This window comes from Nothobranchius furzeri, chromosome 11 (assembly GCF_043380555.1).
Source record: "Nothobranchius furzeri strain GRZ-AD chromosome 11, NfurGRZ-RIMD1, whole genome shotgun sequence".
Classification (NCBI taxonomy): Eukaryota; Metazoa; Chordata; class Actinopteri; order Cyprinodontiformes; family Nothobranchiidae; genus Nothobranchius; species Nothobranchius furzeri.
The window spans coordinates 36,976,994-37,002,855 of NC_091751.1; the positions used below are offsets into that span (position 1 = coordinate 36,976,994).

At 41.2% G+C, this 25,862-nt stretch overlaps 1 protein-coding gene across 4 annotated transcripts in view; it reads left to right on the forward strand.

The window, feature by feature from the left end:
- The window catches only part of esyt2a (extended synaptotagmin-like protein 2a), a 66,522-nt gene that overhangs the window by 11,289 nt on the left and 29,371 nt on the right, over positions 1–25,862 (forward strand). For all 4 annotated transcript variants that reach the window (XM_015956009.3, XM_070541538.1, XM_015956010.3 and 1 more), the window contains exons 3-8: positions 8,770–8,811; positions 11,034–11,168; positions 11,811–11,887; positions 12,301–12,373; positions 16,337–16,426; positions 21,575–21,630. In XM_015956009.3, coding sequence (XP_015811495.3) covers positions 8,770–8,811; positions 11,034–11,168; positions 11,811–11,887; positions 12,301–12,373; positions 16,337–16,426; positions 21,575–21,630 — 473 coding nt within the window. The remainder of the gene's footprint in view (positions 1–8,769; positions 8,812–11,033; positions 11,169–11,810; positions 11,888–12,300; positions 12,374–16,336; positions 16,427–21,574; positions 21,631–25,862) is intronic.

The following is a 25,862-nucleotide window of genomic DNA, read 5'->3' on the forward strand; positions in this document are numbered from 1 at the left end:
ATGTAGCACGTTTAAAAAAATACCGCGATAATACTGAAAACCGTGGTAATTTTGGTCACAATAACCGTGAGGTTAAATTTTTACACTGTGACAACCCTAATAGGCAGATAGATAGATTGATAGATAGATAGGTAAATGGGTAAGTGGGTAGATGGGTAGATGGGTAGGTAGATAGATAGATGGATGGGCAGTTAGATGGATGGATGGGTAGATAGATAGGTAGGTAGGTAGGTAGGTAGGTAGGTAGATAGGTAAGTGGATAGGTAGGTAGGTAGGTAGGTGGATAGGTAGGTAGGTGGATTGGTAGGTGGATAGGTAGATAGGTAGGTGGATAGGTAGGTACGTAGGTAGGTAGATAGGTGGGTGGATAGGTAGGTAGGTAGGTAGGTAGGTAGGTGGATTGGTAGGTGGATAGGTAGATAGGTAGGTACGTAGATAGGTGGATAGGTAGATAGGTAGGTAGGTAGGTAGGTGGATAGGTAGATAGGTAGGTAGGTGGATAGGTAGATAGGTAGGTGGATAGGTAGGTACGTAGATAGGTGGATAGGTAGATAGGTAGGTAGGTAGGTAGGTAGGTGGATAGGTGGATAGGTAGATAGGTAGGTAGGTAGGTAGGTGGATTGGTAGGTGGATAGGTAGATAGGTAGGTGGATAGGTAGGTACGTAGGTAGGTATGTAGGTAGGTGGATAGGTAGGTAGGTAGGTAGGTAGGTAGGTGGATTGGTAGGTGGATAGGTAGTTAGGTAGGTGGATAGGTAGGTACGTAGATAGGTAGATAGGTAGGTGGATAGGTAGGTACGTAGATAGGTAGGTGGATAGGTAGGTACGTAGATAGGTAGGTGGATAGGTAGATAGGTAGGTAGGTAGGTAGGTAGGTGGATAGGTAGATAGGTAGGTAGGTAGGTAGGTAGGTGGATTGGTAGGTGGATAGGTAGATAGGTAGGTAGGTAGGTAGGTGGATTGGTAGGTGGATAGGTAGATAGGTAGGTGGATAGGTAGGTACGTAGATAGGTAGATAGGTAGGTGGATAGGTAGATAGGTAGGTGGATAGGTAGATACGTAGGTAGATAAGTGGATAGGTAGGTAGATAGGTGGATGGATGGATGGATGGATGGATGGATCGATGGATAGATGGATAGATAGATAGATAGATGGATAGATAGATAGATAGATAGATAGATGATAGATAGATAGATAGATAGATAGATAGGTAGGTAGGTAGGTAGGTAGGTAGGTAGATAGATAGATAGATAGATAGATAGATAGATAGATAGATAGATAGATAGATAGATAGATAGATAGATAGATAGATAGATAGATAGGTAGATGATAGGTAGGTAGGTAGGTAGGTAGGTAGATACTAGGTGGATAGATGGATGGATGGATAGGAAGGTAGGTAGGTAGTTAGATGGATAGATGGATGGATGGATAGATAGATAGGTAGGTAGGTAGGTAGGTAGGTACGTGGATACTAGGTAGGTAGATAGATAGATAGATTGATTGATAGATGATAGATGGATGGATAGGTAGATGGATGGATGGATGGATGGATTGATAGGTAGGTACTAGGTGGATAGATGGATGGATGGATGATGGATAGATAGATAGATAGATGATAGATAGATAGATAAAACCTTATTGTCTGTGCCCCAAGGGCATCACAGAAATGTCCCTTTTGACACAACTCAAAGTACAAACAGACCGTAAAAAATGATACTTTTTTGCCAAATGACCACCTAACTCTGATCACCACCAACAAGATAAACACAGGTCTCTTCATCTGCTCTGAACAACGCAGTAGCTTTAAACTGTAGAAAAATGTCATCTTAACATATTTCAAAACAGATATCCGAAAAAAGAAAGAAAATGATCGTTCTTACAATGCTTCTCAAGATAAAAATCACAAGAACAAAAATATATATTTTTAAAAAAGATTTTAAAAATATCAAAATGAGAAAAAAAATAGTGATTAAAATGTAAGGAAAGGGAAAGAGAAAATGGATAAAGAGGTAATCAGTGGATCCTGGGAAAGACAGAGTTGGTAGAAAGGGCAGAATAAGGAGAGGGTGGTGATGAAGGTCACACCAAAGCCTGAACCGGTGAGTCTTCAGCTGCTTTTTAAAGGAGACCCCTGAGTCCACTGGTCTCAGGCCCAGGAGGAGAGATGTCCAGAGTCCGGGGGCCACAGCAGCAGATGATCTGTCACCTTTGGTTTTAGTCTGGTGCGCTGCATCAACAGTCAATGCTGACGGGATATTTATGGAGTCTCGTCTCTCAAAACGATTCTGAGGGCCACAGGCTGTACTCAGTCCCCCTTCAGCTAGATGAGGCTGCTGTTCTTGCATCACCTTTTCTGTCCTCGGTTATAACACCAGTGTCCTTCTCTCATCACTCAGAAGCACATAAACACACATCTTCAGAATCTGCAGCTGTCACAGAGAACTAGAGAAACCTCATCTTTTGTCTCCATCCTTGTTCGTAACCTGCTGATATTCAAACAAAGCAGGTAAAATTAACATCTGAATGTTTACCTTACATAAAGGGTAGCGATGAAATAAGCGGTCAAATGATGTCAGAGCAATAAAATGTCCTCCTAATGCACCAGTGTGAAACAGTCTGCAGTGAACTTTAGATGTAAACACACTCCATAGCTGTCATTTTGTTGCTGTCTTTGCACAAGATCTTCTATCTGCTTCACCTCTGTGACACTGACCTCAAAGCGCTCCTAAAACCTCCTGCAGTCATCATGCAGCAGCTTTAAACTGATGCCAACCTCTGTGCTGTATCCTCCAGCCTGCTCATGTGGAGCATTTGATGTGAAAGGGAGTTACTCGTTTTGATTTTAAAATTATTCAGAATTTGTATCTCACTAGTTTGCATTCTGATCAGTAATTACTGATGAGCTGATGAGCTATCCAGATACTTATGTGCAGTAATAAAGGTGGCACGGGAGATGTTATCTGGAGCATTTTTGCCATGTTGCATTAAATGTGCTTCACACAATAATGACAACCAATAAATTAAGTGTTTTATCAAAAAGGAACAATTCTAATTGTTTCTGAAATTCTTGTTTATTAAATTCTCATGCGGTTACATCGCGGAGGGGTTTTCCTGTGTAATAAGCCCAGTCCTACCTAATGGATCGCTGGCTAGCTTATAAACCAATTTGTACTCCGTCTGGAAAGCTAACCTGAAAAATGTCTGCAGTGAATCTGCAGCACTCATATCTGAAATGGATTTGGGTGGAAGGGTTATTCTCTCCTCCTGGCTCGGCTCTCAGTAAATATTCCTGGAACGAGGCTTGATAGGCCGTGTGGGCAGCAGCTCCTGGTTTGGAGGCCAAGAAGGGTGGAGGTAATGGCACGCAGGAAATAGTCTGAGTAACTAACTGTTGAATTCCTAAACCTAACCAGAAACAAAAAGCCTTTAGATTTCACTTCTACTTTGTTGCTTCTTTCGTGGCATTTAGAAAAACAAGAAGTCATCATATTCCTAAATAGTAAAAGTCAACTTTAAAAAGCAGGCACACGCTGGCTGTTCTTTTGCAAATGCCAACGCTGATAGATGATGGTCAGCAAATGGCCGATATGTGCTGCTCGGTTTTTGGGCCAATTTTCATAGCTGAAATCTAAATGTTTTCCACCTTATTTGCAGGATAAAATGTCACTAATAATATCAGCTGATGCACAAATGTAAACACTGACTTTAAACACCTTTGTAATCTTAATTTTGTGCACTGCTCAATATTAAAATCAGACTTAAAGTCAATCAAAGAAGTCAAATCAACTGACCAATTATAAATGATTAAAAACTGGTAAAACAAAATTTGTTGAAAATATTTGTGAGCATTTATTTTATGATGTTATTCAGGAACATAAATTCATTTAAATTAAATTCTGCAGCAGCACGGGCTTCCCAGGAATGCGTCTGACTTTAAATCAGCTTTACAAATGATAAATGCTAAACCACCGCACTTGTGTAGCGCCTTTCAGAGTCAGAGGACTCCAAAGTGCTTTACACTACAGTGTATCATTTACCCATTCACACACACACACACACACACACACACACACACACACACACACACACACACACACACACACACACACACACACACACACACACACACACACACACACACACACACACTGGTGGTGATGAGCTATGGTGTAGCCACAGCTGCCCTGGGTCGTACTGACAGAGGCAAGGCTTCCAAGCACTGGCATCACTGGTTCGTCCGACCACCACCAGCAGGCAAGGCGGGTTAATTGTCTTGCCTAGGGCTGCACAATATATCGCAAATATATCATCGACGCGATACCTGCAGGGGGGGGGGGGGGGGGGTGTCTGAGATCCTGTTTCCCCAGCGAGAGCAGCCCTATACGGCGCTCATCCAGAGCACATTGACACCTGCAGTATGATGACCTCGCCAGGCTGAAGTCCACCAATCCGAAGGCAGGGGGTGGGGGTGGGGGGTGGGGGGTAGGTCGGGTTTTCACAGCATCTGTCTGCATTCCTTGGTGGGGGTTTTGTTGTTGGCATTCACAAGGCTGCCATGCCGTCAGATTCGGATAACAAGACTTTGTTTGGGTCAGGCAGAGATAATTTTTCTCTCTGCCTTCAAGTCTGTAACTGATCATTCAAGTCCTCCAGTGAAGCCAATTCAGGTTTTAAACATCTCCACAACGTCCGGTGACCCTCTCCAAGATGACCTCCATTTTACGCACTAATACCGGTAGCGCAGCTAGAACACTGTCCAGCTTACGATTCACCTCGAGTCGTCCCAGTCTGTGAGGTCTCTACACGAACGGTGCTTTCCGTGGGTGCGGGTCGCCCTCCAATCGCTCCCGTCTTCCCAAATTTCCAGAAAACCAGATATCCTCCCACTCCAATCAGAAGAAATCCAGTGATCATCAGGCCAAATATCCACACATATTCGATGTCCTCAATGGACAACTGGGAGAGGCATACGATCCTCCATTCTTTCCAGGAATCGAGCATATACCCCAATAGGTGTGTCCCTTGCGGGCAAGTAGGAGCCCCCTGCTCCGTTCTCATCATTGAAAAAATCTTATCAATTGCGTAGAATGACCAATTAATTAAATTCATTTCTAAAAAAAAAAAAGGGGGGATTTTCAGGAGAAGTGCAGAGAAGCGCTCTGTGGGCAGACAGGACAAAGAGCCTTGGGAAAAAAAGATAAGGGAGCAAAAAGGGAAGCGTCTGTACTCTGCGAGTGCCAGAAGAGAAGTCCTTTTTATTCCACCTGCATAATCTTCACTTACATCCTTGTATATTTGTTCTTTTCTACTGAAGAAGGTTTTAGTAACACAGTTTTGACTAATGAAAACTGAAATGGATTCATGTCAGAGTTTGGGATCTGAATGGTTTGATTGTTTCTGTAAACTGCTGTTGAGGTCTGGCATGTGGAGTTGGAGGAGTTTGGTTAGACGGGGTTGTTTTAGGTCTGAAGTGAGTTGGTGGAAAAGTTTAGGTTAAACTCAACGAGGCTGTTTTTCCATCATAGTTTTCTTACTGAAACAGCCTCAAAGGAAACAAGCTGGCTGTGTTCAGCCGTTCCAGCAGCAGGCAGTTTTCACCCCTCTTCCCTTCATGTTGTGTTCTGCTGCAGGGGAGGGAGGAACAAACAGCTTTACACAAGAGCTGAGGCTGTTTTTATTTGTGAAACATGATTTCATCCTATTTAGTTTGGGTTTTGACACGTCTGTTTAACCCTCGTTAGTAGCTCCGTCCTCGTCAGACAGATGTCCTTTTGTGTTCACGCTGGAGTCCTGTAGCTGTTTGTCCTGGAGGGCTGATGAGCTTTACTGGGAGGTGGCTTCCATTTAAATCCATTCAAACTAAGTCTAGGCTCTGATGAAAATCTTCTGTCACATGCAGGTTTGCTGAGAAAAGGACGAGGGTTGCTGTGTTGTGTGGGAAAGGCAGCGTGGATGTCAGAGTGAGTTTCCAGAACCCCCTTGTTGTTCTGTGGATGTACGTAGGATTGAACGATATGGAATAAAATCCCATCATGAAAAAATCTTTCATCTCCGTCGATTTACATCAAAATAAAAACCAAATCTCTGTGGTTCCTTGGTATTTTTGAGATTTGAGGATATCAGGTTGTTTTTTATTTTAAAGATTTATTTTCAAAAGTGGAACATGTCCTCTGATATGCAGCTGTTTAGGATTAATACGAGCTTTGTTTTAAACAAACATCTTAAAGCATTAGAGGAGAACAGGACCAAAAAGGACATTTCCTCAGGCTAAACCTGCTTGAAGCTGCAGCTCTTTGTTTAGCTTTTCTGTTCTTTTGCACATTTGAGCCTTTTCTGAAGCTTGAAGCAAAAATGTTTTTGTTGTCATGTGTCGAGTCGCTGTCATCATCACGCTGGAATCTGTTGATGTTTTGCTGAAAGGCGTTTTAAGCTGATAACAAGAAGGATGAGCTGATTTTCACTTTTTTCGGACAGTTAGTGTTGGTTGGGGCTGGAGAGAGGTGTGAGTTTCACCATCAGAAGAACAAACTGCGATGCTCCAGCTATTACGGGTCTCGGATCAGAACAAGTCTCCCTTCATCTGTCTGTTAAAGGCCCCGTCAATGTCTTTCTTTAGGTCTGTTCTCCTTTTGAGGTGTTCCAGGAGTTAAGAAGATGTAAAACAGTTCTGCATATCAGGACATGTGGAGCTCTGTGCTGCCGTGGGTGTTGTCTAGCTGCAGGCAGACGAAATGTGATCCAAGAGGGCTTGTTTATGCAGCACATCCACGGGTTTACGAGGTTCTTCTCTGTGCTGAAACGGCTCTGCAGATTATTATTCTGACTTACTTTAGCATTAAATGGATTAAGAGCTAAATTCAAAAGTAACTGCTTTTAGAAAAAGTAACATTTAAATTTCTGGTTCTACATGGTCTCATCTCTGAGAGTGGTGTCATATTTTTAACGGGGGTTATAAGTAGAAAATATTGATACACAGATATGGCATTATTTTGTGTTCTGGTTCTATATCCATCATCATCATCATCATTATCATCGTTTATTTATTTGTAGAGCAGCTTTACACCGCCAGTCATGGTGGCCCAAAGTGCTATACATGTGATGTTTGGTTGGTCATGTGATAGTGATGCAGCAATGGATTGTGGGAGTGTTTAACTGGAGCAGAGACAGAGGAGTTGGTGTAGTCTCTGTCACACGTGTAGAGAAATAAGAATGCAATATAAGCTTTAACGGCCATAACAAGTGTTGATTCATCTCTAGCATCCAGGTCCAGTCTGATTGGATGTTTTAATCCATTCATACAATACTTTCATCACATTTCTGCTTCCATCCAAGATGAAAACAATCCAAATTAAAACATCTTTCCACCATTTCTTTATTTTCCCTCTTTGATGTTTTTATTTAACATTAGTTATACAAACACACCGTGGTGACGTTGGTACACATTGGACTCAATTTGAGCTCCTGGTTTCTGAGATATTCACAAGAACAGAATTTGACCTCATCAGACTAAAAGTAATAACATTTTCTAATTCAATTTACTATGATTCATTTTCTTGGAAAAATTAAAATATGAAATTAACAAGTTCCCAGGAGAAGAAACATCAATTTCTGCTTTTTCCCTTCATCAGGGTAATTTATCAGAGTTTTACATCAGAGAATATAAAAGAACAACACGTCTAGTTACTCTGCTATTTCATTTAAAGGATATTCCAGCTTTAAGTGAAATGTAATTTATTTCCGTATTCCCGGAGTTAGATAAGTAAGAAAAAAACATTTTGTAACCAGCGCAGTAATTCTCCTGGTCTGGCAGCAGCCCATCTGCTTTAGCTTAGCATAAACAATGGACATGAGTAGCAGGAACTAGCATTTTGTGTGCAAAGTGATTTAAATTTCTCAGCAATGATACCAATTATTCCTGGTGAGTCATGCCCACTGCACATGAAAAGTGAGACGTAACACGAAGCATTTCCAGGAACCGCCTTAGACTTGGGACTACGTTACGACAAATCACCACTGTAACCGTCTCTGGTGAATATGGAAATAGACAAAATTTCACTTTGGGTGGTGTATACCTTTAATACCGGGAGAAAACGTGTTTGTTTTTGTTTTTGGCTTTTATCTTGTGGAGATTTTGTTTACATCCTGATGTAATTGTGTGAATTTTATTCTGGTATTGTTTTAAACTGAACACTTATTTAGTTCCTAATTTACATTTGTTTTAATCGTCTTAGTGATGATTTTTTTCACAGCACTTTGGTCCTACTTTAAAATGTGCTTTATGAATAAATATTATTGATATTATGCTTTATTTAAAGGTAAGCGTGCCAAAGAAGACTCTGAAAACTGTTACTGGAGTATCGTTGGGTTTTGGCTTTTCAGGCAGCAGCGAAGAAGCTCGAAGTTCAACCCTGTAAAAGATTAAAAGGCAGATAATCCCAGAGTTGAATGATGCTCTGAAATCATCTGGGGATCAGAATGGCCCAATATCCAGCAGGATCAGTTCAAATGTAAAAAAATACTGTTATTATTTAGTCCTTGAATGCATCATTTACCCAAAACTACTCAGAAGAATTCTGGCGAGCGATAACAGAACGGTGATGTGGTGGTTCTTACTTCCAGAATCACTCAGTTCCACTTGATCGGAAATTTTAAGAAAGTGTTTGTTAATTACAGTTTTTGAAGTAAATCAGGATCAGCAGGTCAGAACTGTGCAGAAACCAGAAACCAGTACAGCTCTCAAACCCAGAATGGTTTTGTGTTGTATTGCAGGTCCATTATCCAGATGTGGAGAGAGTGGAGTGGCTCAATAAGGTACACACACACGCACACGCACACGCACACACACACACACACACACACACACACACACACACACACACACACACACACACACACACACACACACACACACATACACACACACACACACACACACACACACACACCTGACCTGCTTACAGAAAAACTCGCCCACTGCTCCTCGTCATCCACAGAAGCCCGTTCGGAAGCAGGCAGGTAGGTTTTATAAATAGGAGCTGAATCTGGAGCTCGGGGAGACCCTGTCCCAGTGTGGCGAGACAGGTGTGGGTGTAGTGAGATAGCTTCAGGAAGAGCATCACTTAACGGTAAAAGTTCTCTGGTACTTCCAGTATAACATTAATGGATGAATGTGAGCCAAAAAGAACAGCTTCTCACTACCTACACATGCAAATCAATGTTTACAGCCGTAGTGTTTTAAATTATGAATGGTGTACTCTGAGTTTCAAGGCCCACGCTGATGCTCCTTTAAAAAACCGAGTGACCATAATTTACCTGTTGAGTGCTGATGGGTTGTCTGAGGACAGCACAACTTTATGTCTGTTCGGGGATGAAGCGAGTGACATTTCGAGTTTTAGGGTGTGTGTGTGTGTGTGCGTGCGTGCGCGTGCGTGCGCGTGTGTGTGTGTGTGTATGTGTGTGCGCGTGTGTGTGTGTGTGTGTGTGTGTTTTACACAGTAAAGCCCAGATTAAAAGCAGGAATGAAACTAAACCCATCAAGCCTGGAGCATTAGCTAAAGCTAACTTTGGACACATTTTATTGTTAATTTATTAGATTTTATACAAGCAAAAACAAATGAAATTTTAGGAAAAAATGTTTTTTAGATATCCCCAAAAATATGAGGAAAATTTTTATTTTATATTTTGTTTTTCAGTTCTTTATATTAGTAATTACTATGCTGCTATAAATAATCTCAGGTTAGTTATTATTTAAATGCTTCAGCAGTTTAAATGATTTTGCTGCCGTTAGAAGTGTGGATGAGCTGGTTTCATCATCAGAATCAGCCTTATATCTGATTACTCTTCATGAGCCATCAGTTCCACATTATGAGATTTTTCTGGCAGAAATATTGAAGTCCTGCTCGACTTGACCCCTGGAAGAGCTAAAACCTGCTTCAGCTGCTGATATTTAAACACACCCATGAATGAAGAAGTGACTGGAGCTGATTTAAGACGGCAGACACTTAGACAAACCATTAGCTCACCAGTCCTGAAGGACGTGAACACTGTTTCCCCAGACTGAGGCCAGTCAGAAGGCTAATGCGTATCCTATGAGTCATCCTTTTAACTCATTCACTGCCAGCCGTTTCCTGATCGTTAAAGCCCTTAGCTGCCAGCGTTTCTCACCGTTTTTATAGTTTTTTTAAGAGTCACAGAACGTTGCGCGCTAGGATGATGTCGACGCCAAAACAACCAAAACAAAGTGGAGTCCAGACTGCTTTGGTTGATTTAGAAATGCACCTGGAGCTTAGTCTGCCTTTTTATGGCTTCTTGCCTGAGAACCTCGAATGTGTGTGTGTGTAAATGTATGTGCGTAATCTTTTTGTGTGTCTGCTGAATAAATACTTTCGGAGGACTCTGTCTGATGAGAGTGAAACTGGCGACCGTTGTGTGGTGTGTATCCCATTTCCTCTCCACTTTGCAAAGTCTAAATTGATTGTTGATTATTGGTATTGGTTTTGATAAATTAATTACCATAACCCCCTGTGCTTTGAACTCTCTCTGGGGTAATCCTGGATTGATAAAATTACCCAACAACTCACCTCTTACATCAGGAAGAATCCGTGTGTTTCGAGCAGTGTCCGTTCTTTCATAATCCGTTGTTGAATTGTGATCGGCAGACGCTTTTCCGGTTCGCGCCTCACTTTTTTTTCAGGAATGGCCCAAAACAATCTCCTAACACATGGATTTTCTGCTTCCTGATCATGTGACGTGTGACGTACGTGTATGAAGATCGACTTTAGAGCTGAGATGTTTGTTCTCTCAGCGCGGGGGCTCGTTCCGATGCCCAAACGGTAAGAAAATACAAATGACGACTTTAGTCATCATTGGCAGTGAACGAGTTAAGGACCAATGGTGCAGAAACCATATTTGTATGTTTTATAAAACCTGCTGCTGTGTCAATTATAAACACAAGCTGTTGAGGAAAACTCACCCATCTACCTAAAAGTGAAATATTCACCCTCTCTCTCTCTTCTCTCCCCGTCCTCCATCAGACCGTGAAGCAGATGTGGCCGTTCATCTGCCAGTTTGTGGACAAGTTGTTCAGAGAGACCATCGAGCCGGCGGTGCAGGGGGCCAACGCCCACCTCAGCACCTTCAGCTTCACCAAGATCGACATGGGCGACAAGGTGATGCTGGGCCTCTGCTCGCTTTCCTTCACATGCTGCATTAGAGCGAATCCATCAGTCCATTTAGCTTTTGCTGCTCTGCCTCTTCATCACCAGCAACAGTCATTTGTCTTTGGAACAAGTGATACCACCTTAAATTAAAGGCTGTTGGCCTCATCAGTGGTCTTACAAAAAAGTTTAAATTTGACCTGGGATCAGATCTTCTAATATTTAATTTAAAATCCTGGATGTCTGCTCAGACTCGAGAGTAGGTGAGTGAAACAGTGATTTAGGTGGTGAGGAGTGTAACTGACATTTGTAAGTGGAGGTAATAGGATGGTTTCGTTTGATTAGTTTGACCCTCCCACTGTCTTTATGGGTGACCTTGTGAGGAAAGTTGACCATTGAGCAGGATTGATGGTTTATCCCTTGAGGTCCACGTGGCAGGGGTGAGGTGGTGCTCACTCCTCACCCCTGCCACACCCATTAGGACAGTGGGAGGGTTAAAACAAAGATTCAGTCAAATCTTTTGGATCTTGGATTTTTCTCTCACTGACCCTTTAGGACTCCCAGAGTAAATGAGTTTAAAATGAAATGTTAAAGCTTCTGGCTCAGTTTAAGTAAAAGTTTGCTTCTTTCTTCTCGATGTGTTTGTGTCTGCAGCCGCTGAGAGTGAACGGAGTGAAAGTTTACACAGAAAATATAGACAAGAGGCAGGTCATCATGGACCTGCAGATCAGGTAAAGCTCCACAAGCTAAAGGAGGAGTTTATGGATTTAGATCTTTTCAAATATACATTTTCCATTATGTGTAAAATTAGCTCCTTTAGTTTCTCCCAACAGTCAGTGGAATGTTTTGTTATTTAGTGGCTTATATAGACGTGCTCTTTATTTATGAAAGTAAAATCTGTGTCACATCTGGTCTGAAGGATTAACTCACCACAACAAACAGTGGTTTTGTTTGTTTTGATTGTGTTGTAAAGCGCCTTGGGGGGTTCCAGGACTCTAGAAGGCGCTTTATCAAATACAGGCCATTTACCGTTCAAACCTTTATTGACTAGCAGTTGTTTTCATTTTGCATGTTTTTGTAAAAATGCATAAATGCTCCTGCAGAAATGACTCTTCACCTGTTTTTTCCTCCTTCCTGGTCTTAGCTTTGTAGGAAACACAGAAATCGACGTGAACATCAAGAAGTACTACTGCACGGCAGGAATCAAAAGCATCCAGGTGTGTTGGTGAAAATACATGCTTGCTTTGTTTTATAAGCCTAATTCAAATCCCAGATTCATCATCACCAGTGTGTGAATGGGTGGATGACTGATTGTGTTGTGAAGTGCTTTGGGGTTTGCAGGATCTAAGAATGCACTGTACAAATACAGGCTATTTACCATTTAAAAGAAATGACTGACTTTGTGTGAAAGGAGTGAAAAAGTCCAACTTCTTGTATTTTTATTTATCTTTAGTTAGTAAAAAATGTGAACAGCAAATCTGCTAAAAGTCCAGATTCCATTGTCTATTTAAAGAGCAAGTCACTCCAGATCAACATTTTTTTGCTGATAAACTATAAATGAGTGTCCGATCGTGCTGCAGACACGTGTAGTTAGTAGTTTTGGATTTTAGTGCATTTTAGTTTTAATTTTCTGCCTAAAACTGTCAGTGTTGTGCCGTTGTCGGGTAAAAACTGCACTGCATTTGAATTTAAATCTGCCATTGCTATTGGCTAACCCTAGAATGTTAGCTGGTATGATATGATGTCACAATGTTGTTGTGAGCCTGTGTGTGTGGGTATTTGTTAGCGGCTCCGCCCTCTCGGTCTGCTAGGCAACAGCATTTGTTGCATTTTTCAAACAGGAAGTGGGAGTGGAGTAATACTCTGGTAGGGGTGACTTGCTCTTTAAATATTCTGCCTAAAACTGTCAGTGATGCACAATCATCCACTCCAAATCAACATTTTTTGCTGATAAATTATATAAATGAGTGTCTGATCGTGCTGCAGACACGTGTAGTCAATAATTCGGCACTTTAGTGCATCTTAGTTAAAATTTAAATAATCTGCCTAAAACTGTCAGTGATGCACCGTCGTCAGGTAAAAACTCAGCACTGCATTTGAATTTAAATCTGCCGTCGCTATTGGCTAAGAGGCATGCTATGATGTTAGATGGTATATTGTGATGTCACAATGTCGTGAGTGTGTGTATTTGTTAGCGGCTCCATCCTCTCGGTCTGCTAGGTAACAGTATTTGTTGCATTTTTCAAACAGGAAGTGGGAATTGAGTTAGTTGAGACTCTGGTAGGGGTGACTTGCTCTTTAAATGTAAACATCAGTTCCTGTCATTCTTGGAGCCACATCAGGGAGGCTGAAGGGCCAGATGTGGTTCCAGAGCCACTGATTGCAGATCCCTCCCTGTTTTAGAGGCTAGAATTGATTGAGAGTTCTTTTTCCTTCTGTTTTTGTACGATTTTTAAAAAAGGTTATTAGGAGGAAAAGATAACTGACCAGAGACGTGCCAGTAAATGATTTATCACTCAAAAAGAGAACTCATATGTATATACAGCTGCACACTAGGGATGATCATTTATCCACGGGCTGCATGATGGCGCTGTTGTTAGCACTGTTGCCTCGCAGTAAGAAGGCTGCAGGTTCAACACTTGGCTGCGACCTTTGTGCGTGGAGTTGCGTGTTCTCCCCATGCATGCGTGGGTTTCCTCCGGGTACTCCACAGATCACAACATGCCCTATAGGTTGAAAATTGTACTTTGCTTTGAATAAAAGCGTCTGCCAAATAAATACACATTAGGGCTGCACAATATATCGGAAAATTATCGTCATCGCGATAACCGGACGTGCGATAGGCCCATCGCAAAGCACGTCAAAAACAGTGATAAATGTTTGGTTCAAACATTTCCATCCGTGTCATACATCAACTTTTTGTAAACCAGCTCTGTTTTTTACGCGGAAGTATTATTTGACCAATCAAATGTAGTCCTTCTGATATGCGGCCAATCAGATGGGTCCGTTCACGTAATACGCCCACCCACTACGTAGGTAAGACCCTTAGGATGGAAAGTAACACCCGAACTGAGTTAGCGGCGCCGTTCCCTTGTTCGTCATGCTGGCTCAGATTAACGAACGCACTTTGTGCTGAGGTTTCTGGAATCAGCACTGCTTTCAAACGTGAACGTGAGTCCGCTCGGTGTCGTTAAGCTGATAATAACCGGGCTGACTCCGACACGTGCCGGTTAACCAACCCACCTTCATGTCGCTAGTGTTCCACCGGGTGGTGATGTTAGCCCCAGGCTCCGGTTAGCTTCCAGCTAAAAGGCTACAGCACTCTCCTCCCAGTCCCACCCTGCTAAAGAGGGCCTGGAAAAGTCCCCCCACACATCAAAGTGATTTTTCATTTATGAGCTTTTATAACCTTGTTAATCAGGATAGTTGATTTGCTGCTGCACATAAACTGTCAGTCAGAAGCACTGCTAGCTGGTTATCTTAGAGGAGCTAGTTCAATTTGTTAGCTTGTTATCAGAATCATAGTTGCAGTTTCATCATCTGAGCTGCCTTTTAAGATCTAGGTAAACTTGTTCAATTTGGGGTTAAAAACAAACGTTTTCACATATTTTCCATGTAGTTTTTTGCCAGTTCCTCTTCTGAAAGGTAGACAATTGTTTTTCTCTTTCCCTCAGAAAATCTTAATATTCTCCTAGTTTGGCCCAGCACAGATCACTTCCCAATAGCAGCAACAGCCTTATATCATAACCACATAAGTGGAGAAAATGTTCAGTAGCAATGAGAGAATGTGCTGTTGCATTTAAGTGATGTTAACTATTATTTAACTTTTAAACTTGTTTTCAGATTTTTTTATTTATTCAAAAAAAAACCCTGGTAAGGGATGTTTTTCCGTATTTGGAGCATCAGAAAAAGTTTTATGGTGGAGGTGATGTTTTAAAGTCACTGAGAAACTGCATGCATGCAGTTTGTTGTTTTGCTGCTAATACAATAGCAGGTGCAGCTGCATGATTTAGCAATAAAAATGTTATGTTGTAATAGAATTCATGCATTAGTTTTTGTTTGCTTTGAACCCAGAGCAGACGTCACACGCCAGACGACATCAACACTGCATACTTTAGTATTTGTTCATTTATCGCGAGTAATATCGATATCGCAATATTAAGCACTGTTATCGAATATCGCAGGTTTTCCTAATATCGTGCAGCCCTAATACACATTTAAAACAGTGTATTGATTTTTTATTTAAAATTTACTAGCAAACATTTGCTGTATGTCTTTCATGGGGTGCAATTCCAACTGATCGCTAGGTGGCGGAAGCTCCTACCACCTTTGTTCTGAAAGGACAACGAGATCTCGCGATAAGACAAAGCGTCTGGGCTGACTTAAATAAAGTCACAGAAATATCGTCTGGCTTTTATCGCAGTACATTGTATCGTACGCCCAATGGTTCTTATTCTAACACAGTACGTAACAAACCGGTGGACTATGTCCACCGTCGTACTCCAGAAAACTTTCCTTCTGCCCTGATCACTGCTTTAACCTTTGACCTCTGCAGAGACATTTCTACATAATGTGTTGGCTCAAAGCTGATAAAGGAGAAGTTATCCACTCAGCTGCTGGCACACCATCAGGCCATATTTGTTGTTCAGAGATCAGGGGTCAGGGTGGGGGAACTGAGAGGAACCGCTGCTTTTACGAATCTCCATCAATATTTACCTCCTGCTTTCATTCCACAGCTGCTGCGTGTACACGCTTTACAGTCTGTCAGAGAAGAGACTAGTTCAGATGCTGAAGATGTTGATGTGGAGCACCAATCATCAATCATTATTTTTATTGCTATCATGTCTTTCATTTATGGAGGTCTCCTCCTTCCCGGCGGAGCCCTAATGGGGCATTATCAGCTGGCTGTGATTTATAGGCAGGACAGCGCTGCAGCAGGAAGGATGCGGGCACAAACAAACACTTATCCTCAATCTGTTCCACTGCACTGAGTTTTGATGAGCTGCTGTTTGATCACTCAGAGCTCAACATGTCCAAATTTGGTCATGCAGACAAGAGGGCTGTGTGTCGAATGTTTGAGTCACTGCAGCAGCTTTTATGTTTCTGTTCTGCTCCAGAAGTATGACAGGTGGTAAAACTCAAAGCAGTTTTATTCATGATGTTGCTTCTTTTGTGTACAGCTCCATGGCGTGTTGAGGGTGGTGATGGAGCCTCTGCTGGGGGACATGCCTCTAATCGGAGCCCTGTCTGTCTTTTTCCTGAAGAGACCTGTGAGTACTGTGATTAATCCTGTCAGGCCGACTCCAGTTCCAGCTTCATTCACGGTGAAGCTGTTTCTGCTGGTTTTACCTCTTTAGGGAATCACGTCTAAGCTGTGTGAGGAGATCCTGCTTCTGGTGCATGTTGAACTGAACAATTGTACTTTAGTCTGTCTAAATGATGCTGAGATCCATCTTTTCTTTATCTGTGTCTCTTCCTTCCTGAGCTGCAGCCCGATTCATCTCCCAGATCCAGGCTTTGATGGAGAGGAAAACGGTCCTTATCACAGATTTAAAACTAACAGGAAATTATTCTTCAATACATTTAGTTTATCATCTGAAACGGGATACGGTGGGAACTGAAGCTTGTTCTAACATGAAGACAGAAAAGTTTTCATCAGGAGTTTCTTAGCCAACACCAGATAATAAACATTTCTATGTGCCAGAAATTCATTTTTAATAGAGAAAATAAAACATTTTAAGCCATTTCATTGCCAGTTGATTTAAAAATGCACCTCTTTCCATACATGTGCTTATCTAGAGCCTCTCACAGTTGATGGTTTGTGGGTCTCTGGTTGTTTCTGTCTGAGCCACAGTCGTGTTTGACAGGATGCTGATCAGCATGGCGGCTGTCAAACCCACTCACCAGGAAGTGGTGTGCTGGTGCCACGTGGCATCCGCCAGCTTATCTCGGTCTTTTATCCTCCGCCGTAGCGTGTCTGGCCTTTTGCTTTCATCTGATGTCTGATTAAGGCTCAAAAATGTGGTTTTACGTGATAAAATGACACCCAGACGGATCATTTTGGGACATTTTAACTGGTCTTCTGGTCCTGTCGGCTCTGAGAACATTCCAGATGTTCAGTAATAAGAACATAAAGGGTCTCTAAATAAAATATGTCAATAAATTATTCAGAAATAAGATGAAAATTTAAAAGATTGGAGCTAGCTTCTTCTGATGATCCAAACCTCTGAGCCCCCAGTGTAGTCCCATTAGTATTAGGGTTAGGGTTTTAACATATGATAAACACACACGACACGTGCTGTTGTGTGTAAAGTTTTGTGAAACAGCTGCAGCACTGAGCTGAGTCATAACTGTGTGTTTTGTTTATTGTCTTAGTGATTCTGAAATCAGGAATTTCCTGTTTTGTTGTTGCTGAGTTGTTTCAGCTCCACTAAAGGTGTGTCTAAATCCACCTTTTCTCACTGTAAATTATAATGAAATAAACTCAAAGCTCCAACCGTCACCTGCACACTTTTATTACATTTCAGTGAATATTTGCACAAGTTAAAAAAGTTTACTTATGCAAAACGGCAAAAATAAAATAATGCTTTCTAATAAAGCTTCATTAAAATGTATACTAAGTGAAAACTGTTAATCAACTGTCTGTTTAAAATAGTTTTAGTATGTGTCTCGACTTTGAACCGGGAGAGGAAGTGCTGCCATGGAAACGCCTAACTGACATCGTTACACTTAACAAGGAACTCCTATTAACAGTTTCATTGGGATTTGCATTTCTTTAGGTGAGTTGGGGAACTTTCAGCTTCCTGAAGAAAAATTCTACATCAGTTCAGTTTAGTGTTTACAGTTTAGCAGAAATTTCACATTTTTTCCAGATTTCCTCCTAAAGTCTGTCTGACGTTTTTCACCCTAACATTCCCTCGTTCTGTGACCCAACAACACAGGGGCACAGATTTCATCATTCTTGTTGGCAGAGTTCAGTGATTTGGTGCCACATGTTGATGTTTGATAAAATAAGCTGTTGGTTGAAGTTACTGCTGCATGATAATGAGATGTGCATCTGTGTACATTTTTGTTCTAAGACTATTAACCAAATCCATCATAGCAGATTAGCTGTTCTGTGTTTTTATGGTATTGTTTACCAAATATCACATATCTGTGATATTCAACCCTACTGACAGAGTGCTGGTCGCTCAGCACTCGTCATGTACACTCGGGGAGCCTTGGAGAGCTGGTGTCTCCAGCAGGAGGAGGGGACACCGTGGACATGTCACCAATCCATCACTGAAACAAACGAGTCACACACACACTCACCTTAGAGTCTTAACCTGACATGCGTGTTTGGGTCTGTGGGAGGATGGAGCACCCAGAGAAAACTCACCCAGGCATGGGGAAACCCATTGGAGGAAGATCTCTTCAGCCACTTGTATCCAGAATCATGTTCATTTGGTCTTGATCCATTTTCATGATTTTAGGTGATGATCATGACGTAATTGTGACTTTTGGTTCAGCTCAGACATCAAATTATACATTTTTACTGACTTTTTATAGCATGACAAACCATCCTATGTATATGGGATTATATAGTCTGGCCACAGTCCATTGACGACTCAGTCGTGGGGCGGGATTTGTGGTTGACTTTCAGACTGTCTATGCATGCTATTGGATAACAAACATTATGATGTACTCACCGCTGCAGATGTCAGTCAGCGGTGCAGTTCGCCATACTCTGACAAAGAAGATGCAAAAACATCCTTTTACTAAATAAACTTAAGAACCTCCATCTACTCTTGACTCAAACAAAAGCCCAAATCTAAATAGCCCAATGCCAAAGCTGTTCCAAATGAGCCGTCATCCCGCCCACCAACAGAGTGCTGTGATTGGCCCACCAAATCAATAGATCGCTGTGATTGGACCGCTGCAGGTGTCAATCAACAGCACAGTCCGCCATACATCGTGGAAAAAGATGAAAATACACCCTTTTTCTAATTCAACGGGCTGCGATTGGCCAGCCACATTCTGGCCGGGGCTGCGGAGGTTCTAGTGGAGCGTTACTAGATCCACATGCAAAGCTAACTTATTTAATTTCAGGAAATGACGGTCTAGAGTCTCTGCTAGACGTTTCTCATAGTTTCTGTTTCAGATCAGTAGATCTGGAGCCAACAAGTTTGATCTGAACACGAGCTAAAACTCTCGACACTGCAGCTTAACGATTTACCCATCATGTTGAAGCAGGTTAATGGTAAATGATAGTTTCCATGTTTTGACACCTATTTGTTTTCTACAGATTGTTTTCCTTCATGACCTCTCTTAACTGTTGAACTGCAGCCGTAGTAAAAGCTGCCATGTTCTGTTGTGGTGGTATTTAGTGAATATGAGGGTGTGTCTGAAATGCTGCATGCTGTAATTCAGCTGGTCTTCAGCCAAGGCACCTGAGGCAAAGTTGTGATGGCTGTTGTTTGGTTGTTTGCAAGACTTCACAAACTTGCCAAGTAGGACTTAGTTCTTGGAAAAAAGGTGGAGCGTTAGCAGAGAGAAAATGGGTGAATGTTTTTAAAGTATCTGTAGATATTTTTGGTTGTCCCCAGATTTGAGTTGTTCCTCAGGTGACCCAGTTTTAAGTCCAGCATGCAGAGTCCATAAGTGGGTTAGAAAACCAGGTTAATTCCCCTCCTATGAACATGATCGTCCTGTTGAACACACCTTTGTTTTGTGACGTGGGGGCATGTTGTTGCGTCAGGGTTTGATTTCTTATAAGCAACAAGAACAAGCTGGAACTACACCTCCACCTGTGAAATGCTGTTAGTAATGTTGAATCTGGACAGAAAATCATATTGTGGTTTAATAAACTCGTGGGCTAAGCTTGCAACCAGAACAAGCGCCCCCTGGTGGCTGGATTCAGTATGAGCTTTATTCCCCCCATGTGAATAAAATGACATTTGTATAAAATTATACCTCAGATCATTTAACTTATGTGAAGAAGGTGTTGCAGATGTTTTTTCTGCAGCATTTGTTGTATTATTTAATATTTACTTCATATATCAGTAAGAAACAATAAATTAAATGTTTTGTCAGAAAATAACTTTTAACCACCTCTGAACTGTACAGTCCTGGGAAAACCTCGTCTGATCATTATGAATGTCTCGTTCTTAATGACTGGGTCCTGATCCATCCATCAGACTGCCCTCTGATTGTCCCTTTCCTCCGCTCTGTGCTCAGGAATCCTGCAATCTCGGCAGAACACGAAGTGAAGCAGGGCTGGGTTAGCTATAGTATATAAGCTAGCATAATAAATAGTTATTGGGTTATAATGGCGCGTTATGGTAAGGATAATGGCAGAAAAGGTATCAATAACATCCGTTCTGTCCTGCGTCCTGTATTCTGGAGGCGTGGCCTAAGGGGAAGGATTCTGAACGAAGGGACCCTCCTACCTCTAACCTCTAACCTGTGTTGGTTCACTTGTTCTTACCTTGCTGCTGCATGTTCAAATATTACAGTTTTTATATGATTAACTGTAATTATTTAATGCTTAAAAACACCATGATTGTGTGCAGAGGAGTAGGCGGGACTCGGGTTACAATAATACAACTTCCTGTTAAAAAAATCATATTTTAGCTTCACTTTCTATGGCAGGAGTTCATGGAGAAATTGGGTTTTTACTTCATCAGAAAACAGCAGCTTTTTAGTTTGTTTTGGTAACAGACCAAAAAAGTTTCTCCAGTCAGGTTTAGGATAAATCATTTAGTTGGAAATCCAAAAAAGAGCTGCCCGTCTGAGGTTTTTGTGCATTAAACTCATAAATCAACACAAATTCTGAGTTTTACTGGATGGTCTGAAACCTTCGACTATTTTGTTTAGAGGAAATCCAGAGAAAGAGACGAGACTCTTTTATAAAAGATAATTAGGCTAAAATTCCTCAGTTCTCCTCATAATTACACAATTTGAGTTTAAACTAACTGAATCTCATCGTTTAGTTCCCACAATCTCATTGTTTTCGGGCTGTGCCTACTGTCTGCACTGATGTTAACCCAATCTGCAGGACTGATCATCAGATCGATGAAAAGCTCAGGTTCTCTGCAGCTGCTGACTCATGGTGCAGTCTGGCTCAGTTCAGCTCACGTTTACCAGATTTTAGCTCAAATAAGAGTTTTTCTGTAGGTAAGCAGCAGAAACTCATGTCTGCTGAACTTAGTTTGACATTTTAATAACACACTTGCTTTAAAAAAAGATTAACTTTAGCTTACATTTTATTAGAAACCTCTAATTGTTGCTTTGCATGACTCGAATGGCTTCCTGTCTTCATTGTCCGTAACGCTTGTTTGCTTTACATTTATGAGGCTCGTTTGGTTTGTGTTGCACTGCTTGTCCCTTCATTAGTTATTTATGTTTGATTTAAGCCCCTCTTCCTCTTTGTCTCCCAGATGCTGGACATCAACTGGACAGGACTCACAAACATGCTGGATATCCCTGGTGTTAAGTAAGTACCTGCTGCTTGTATCAGCTAGAAGGAAACTTTGAGGAGTTTCATAATAAAGTTAGTTCATTTGTGGTTTTTCCATGTTTTGTGTTCATCCATATGCACTGAGGTGTTGAAAGTGATTAAAAATGATCATTAATCTTAAATTTGCTACCTAATCTAACAAAATACGGATTTCTGCAGGATATTAATTGCATCCTGTCTTTTGTATTCTGCTGGTGTCGTGACACTATGAACCATTAAAGGAACATAAATAAGTAAATCTGTTGGTTCTAGGTCTTATTTTTTAGTTCTCACCAGTTTGACTAAGCATGCTTTTTGTATTTTCAGAAAAATAATTTCTAAAGTTTTTTTAATTACTGACAAATATTTGCCGATAGTATTCATGCAAACACATCATATATTAAAATTGTCTGTTTGCAACAGTAACTAACACATGTTTCTGCTGGATGTGAATTGATTTACTTTCTTTACTTTAGTTTGTATTGGTCGCTAGAATTCACAGATTAACATTTTCTTGATTTTAATGTCTTAATTCACTGAAAATCAGCTTTTAACTCATTCACTGCCAATGATGACTAAAGTCGTCATTTGCATGTTTTTACTGTGTGGGCGTTGGAACAACCCCCCGCACCGTGAGAACAAACATCTCAGCTCTAAAGCCGATCTTCATCCGAACACGTCACGTGATCAGGAAGCTGAAAATCCATGTGTTAGGACAGGGGTGGGCAATTATTTTTTCCATGGGGCCACATGAGAAATAGAAAATATTGTGGAGGGCCAGGCCAAAAGGCTGAAGTCAATTATGCATAATATTAATGGTATTTCTTTATAAAAAGCAGTAAATACTATCGTTTTTTCAAGCTGGTAAGAGTAGACTATATGTTATAAATGAGCAAAAAGGAAAAAGTGAGGTTGGCTTACAAAAATGTGATTTATTCAAATTTCCCAAGGCAATGGTAAACAAAGTGCGCATTTGGTTTTTGTTAAACATTTGTGACTTATATTAGTTAACAGTTTTAGTCACATTCACTCCAAAACACATTTTGAGTTTCAAATATTGTTGGAAAGAGGTTCTTAGCATTCTACAGACACACAGTATGGTCTGTAAAATAAAATCACTGAACTGTGATCTTGAGAAAGAGGTTTAAAAAAGTGTCCCAGTTCACTGCTAGTTGCCTACATTTGTGGTCCAAACACCTTATTTTGTGTTTTTAAGCGATTTTTTTCTTATTCAATGAGATAAATCTAGTCTCTGCTGGGCTTTAACGAGTGCATCAAAGTCAGGTTGAATGTCTGAGGTGGAGATGCGAAGCACAGCTGACAAATGATCATCAGTGAGAGAGGATCTTTACCTGGATTTTGTAAACTTCATCATTGAAAATGTTTGTTCACAAATGTAGGTAGAGCCGAAGAAAACCAACATCTTCTGAGCATGTCTCCTCAGGTTTGGAAAGTTCTCCTCCTTAAGAGAAGAGTAGAAATCCAGCAGAGATCCTGAATCTCTGCTTTCAAGTCCCAAACCCTCTTCAGCACTTTCCCCAGGCTGAGCCATCTGACAGCTGTGTGGAGTCCTCCAAAAGAGCGACAAACTGTCTGTGATTCATTGCCCGCGCCCTGATGAAGTTTATTATTTTAGTAACAACATCAGTAACATGGTTGATTTTTAGCACTGACTTGCACAACACATGTTGGTGTATAATTCAATGCAAAAACACCAATTTTTGATCTGCATCGATTTCTGTCACTTTATCTTACATGCGTTTCAAAAGTCCGACATTTTTCCCTGTAAGATTTGGACAACCGTCTGTTGTGACACCTGACAGTCTCTCCCATTTCAATCCCAGAGTGTCCGTGCACGCATTTACCTCTGTAAAAAGATCACTCCCTGTCGTTATCCCTTTCATCGACCGCATTGCTGCCAGCTCCTCTGTGAGCTCCGTTATCCCCCGGACATCACAGCTCTCGTCTAAGGCCAATGAGAAAAAGTCTAAACTTGCCACTTCACGTTGCAGCTGAAGCTCCAGGTTCCCCACGGTTCGCCTGGACAGCAGGGTTTGCTCAAATGCGCCTTTTTTTTCAGGGCATATTAGTGCGGCAGAGTCCACCATGCACTCTTTGACAAACTCTCCCTCTGAAAACAGCTTGCTGTCTTTAGCTATTTTGTGGGATATCACAAAGCTGGTCCTGGTTGCTGCATCCCTGGATGTGTGAAGCTTAGTAAAACAGCCTTGCTGCTTTTGCAACTTTGCTAGCAAAGCTTCGGATGTCCGTGCCCTCTCAGCATCAGGTGAGTTCTTGTATTTTTCCGAGTGTTTCTTGTCGTAATGCCGACTCAAATTGTAGTCCTTAAACACGGCAATCTCCTCCCCGCAAACCAAACACACGGCTTTACCTCTGACTTCAGTAAAAATAAAATACTTAGCAGTCCAATTTTTGTTGAAAATCCTGTATTTGGCATCTTTCTTTCTTTTTTCTTTTTATTTTATTTTTTTTTTTGCGTGAGCGGACATTTCTGGGGCTACATTCACCATGTCGACCGCGGGCACTTGTTGCTATACGTATTGCGTCATTGTGCACGTAAAAAACAACTTCAAAATAAAAGCAATGCAGCCTTAGCCCATGCATGAGGTAAAATGAGAAAATACATTTATTTTGTAATTTCCAATTAACCTTACGCAGGCCAGTCAAAGTCAACCAAAGGGCCGTATGCGGCCCGCGGGCCGTAAAATGCCCAGGTCTGTGTTAGGAGATCGTTTTGGGCCGCTGCTGTAAAAAAAAATTGAGGCGCGAACCGGAAAAGCTGCTGCCGATTACAATTCAACAACGATTTATGAAAGAAAGGATAAAGCTCAAAATGCGCAGATTCTTCTAAGAGGTGAGTCTCCTCTTTGTTTTGGTAGTTTTGGCGTCAACATCATCCTAGCGCGCAACGTTCTGACTCTTTAAAAAAAACAATAAAAACGGTGAGAAACACTGGTAGCGAAGGGCTTTGTCGATCAGGAAACGGCTGGCAGTGAATGAGTTAATTAAAAATAAACTTGTCTAAGAGCTTCTAAAGCAGGAAAGAGGAGCAAATTCACACACCGTTCAGAAGGGAAACCAGATCAGTCGTCTGGTCTTTTCTGTTTTATTGTGAAGGAGAAACACAGTTTAAGAATCTGCTGCTTAGACACTACAGCAGCCAGGTGAGAGAATGGGTTGAAACAGTTCCATCAGTATTTTAGGAGTGTCATTATAAAAGTAGAGACCTGCAGCAGACACAGTGGTAATGTTGGGACAGAATCTTTTGGTTTTGAAAGGATGGTTTTGCACTGCTGGACTGAAAGGAAAACAAGTCTCTTGTAACATTTTAAACTTTACCACATAAGAAAAAAGTAGCAGCTAATTTTTGTCAAAACAAAAAAACATTTGTTTAAAATCTAACTTTTGTCATGCCAGCGTTTTCAACTGAGGAATGATAGTTATTTATTGTGGTTAAATGCAGAAAATCTCCCTCTTCCCTGAAAGTGAATGCCTTTTCGCTGCTACCACATCATACGTCGTCTCAATTTTTGTAAAGTTAAGAGAGTTTTGTGTTGGCCAAGGTTGGTTAGCGTGATTTGGGTTGAAAAGTTTCCCAAACAGAAACTAAATCCTGCAGTTTTCATTTCAGCAGCAGATACATTTTTAGGAGAATAGTTTTCTGTAACTGTACATCAGAATTTTATCGTTTTTTTGTTGTTGTTGTGATTAAGAAGAAAAGTAAAACCGAGATAAGACGGTGATTACAAGCTCCCCATGCAGATATCAGAAAAGAGGTTTTACAGCCTGGAGGTGTTTTGTGTCCCTATTTTCACCTCCGTTAGGCAGACTGGACTTTGTTTCTCAGAACAACAAAAATATCAATAACTGAAATAACACGCTGCCATCATCTTAGCATTCAAACGAGGGTTGTTCAAAGGGCAACCAGCAGGATTTTTGTCTCTTGTTGTTGTTGTTGTTGTTGTGGTTCTCCACTGCAGTTTAAGAATGGTGGAATTTTTGCTTCTGGCAAAAGCAGGTGATGCTTTTTCAGAAACTCCTTTGAATGGCATGTGTAAAGAAGTATAAAACCTCAGATGAAAAAGCTGGAATTTTAAGAAAACCTGATGTTTGTGACCGGCACGGGAAAAACAGAAACTCTTGGGCAGCCGGTGACGTTTCACAAGGAGGTCTGCAGCTTCAGCTATAGTAAACAACCCCGACTCCGG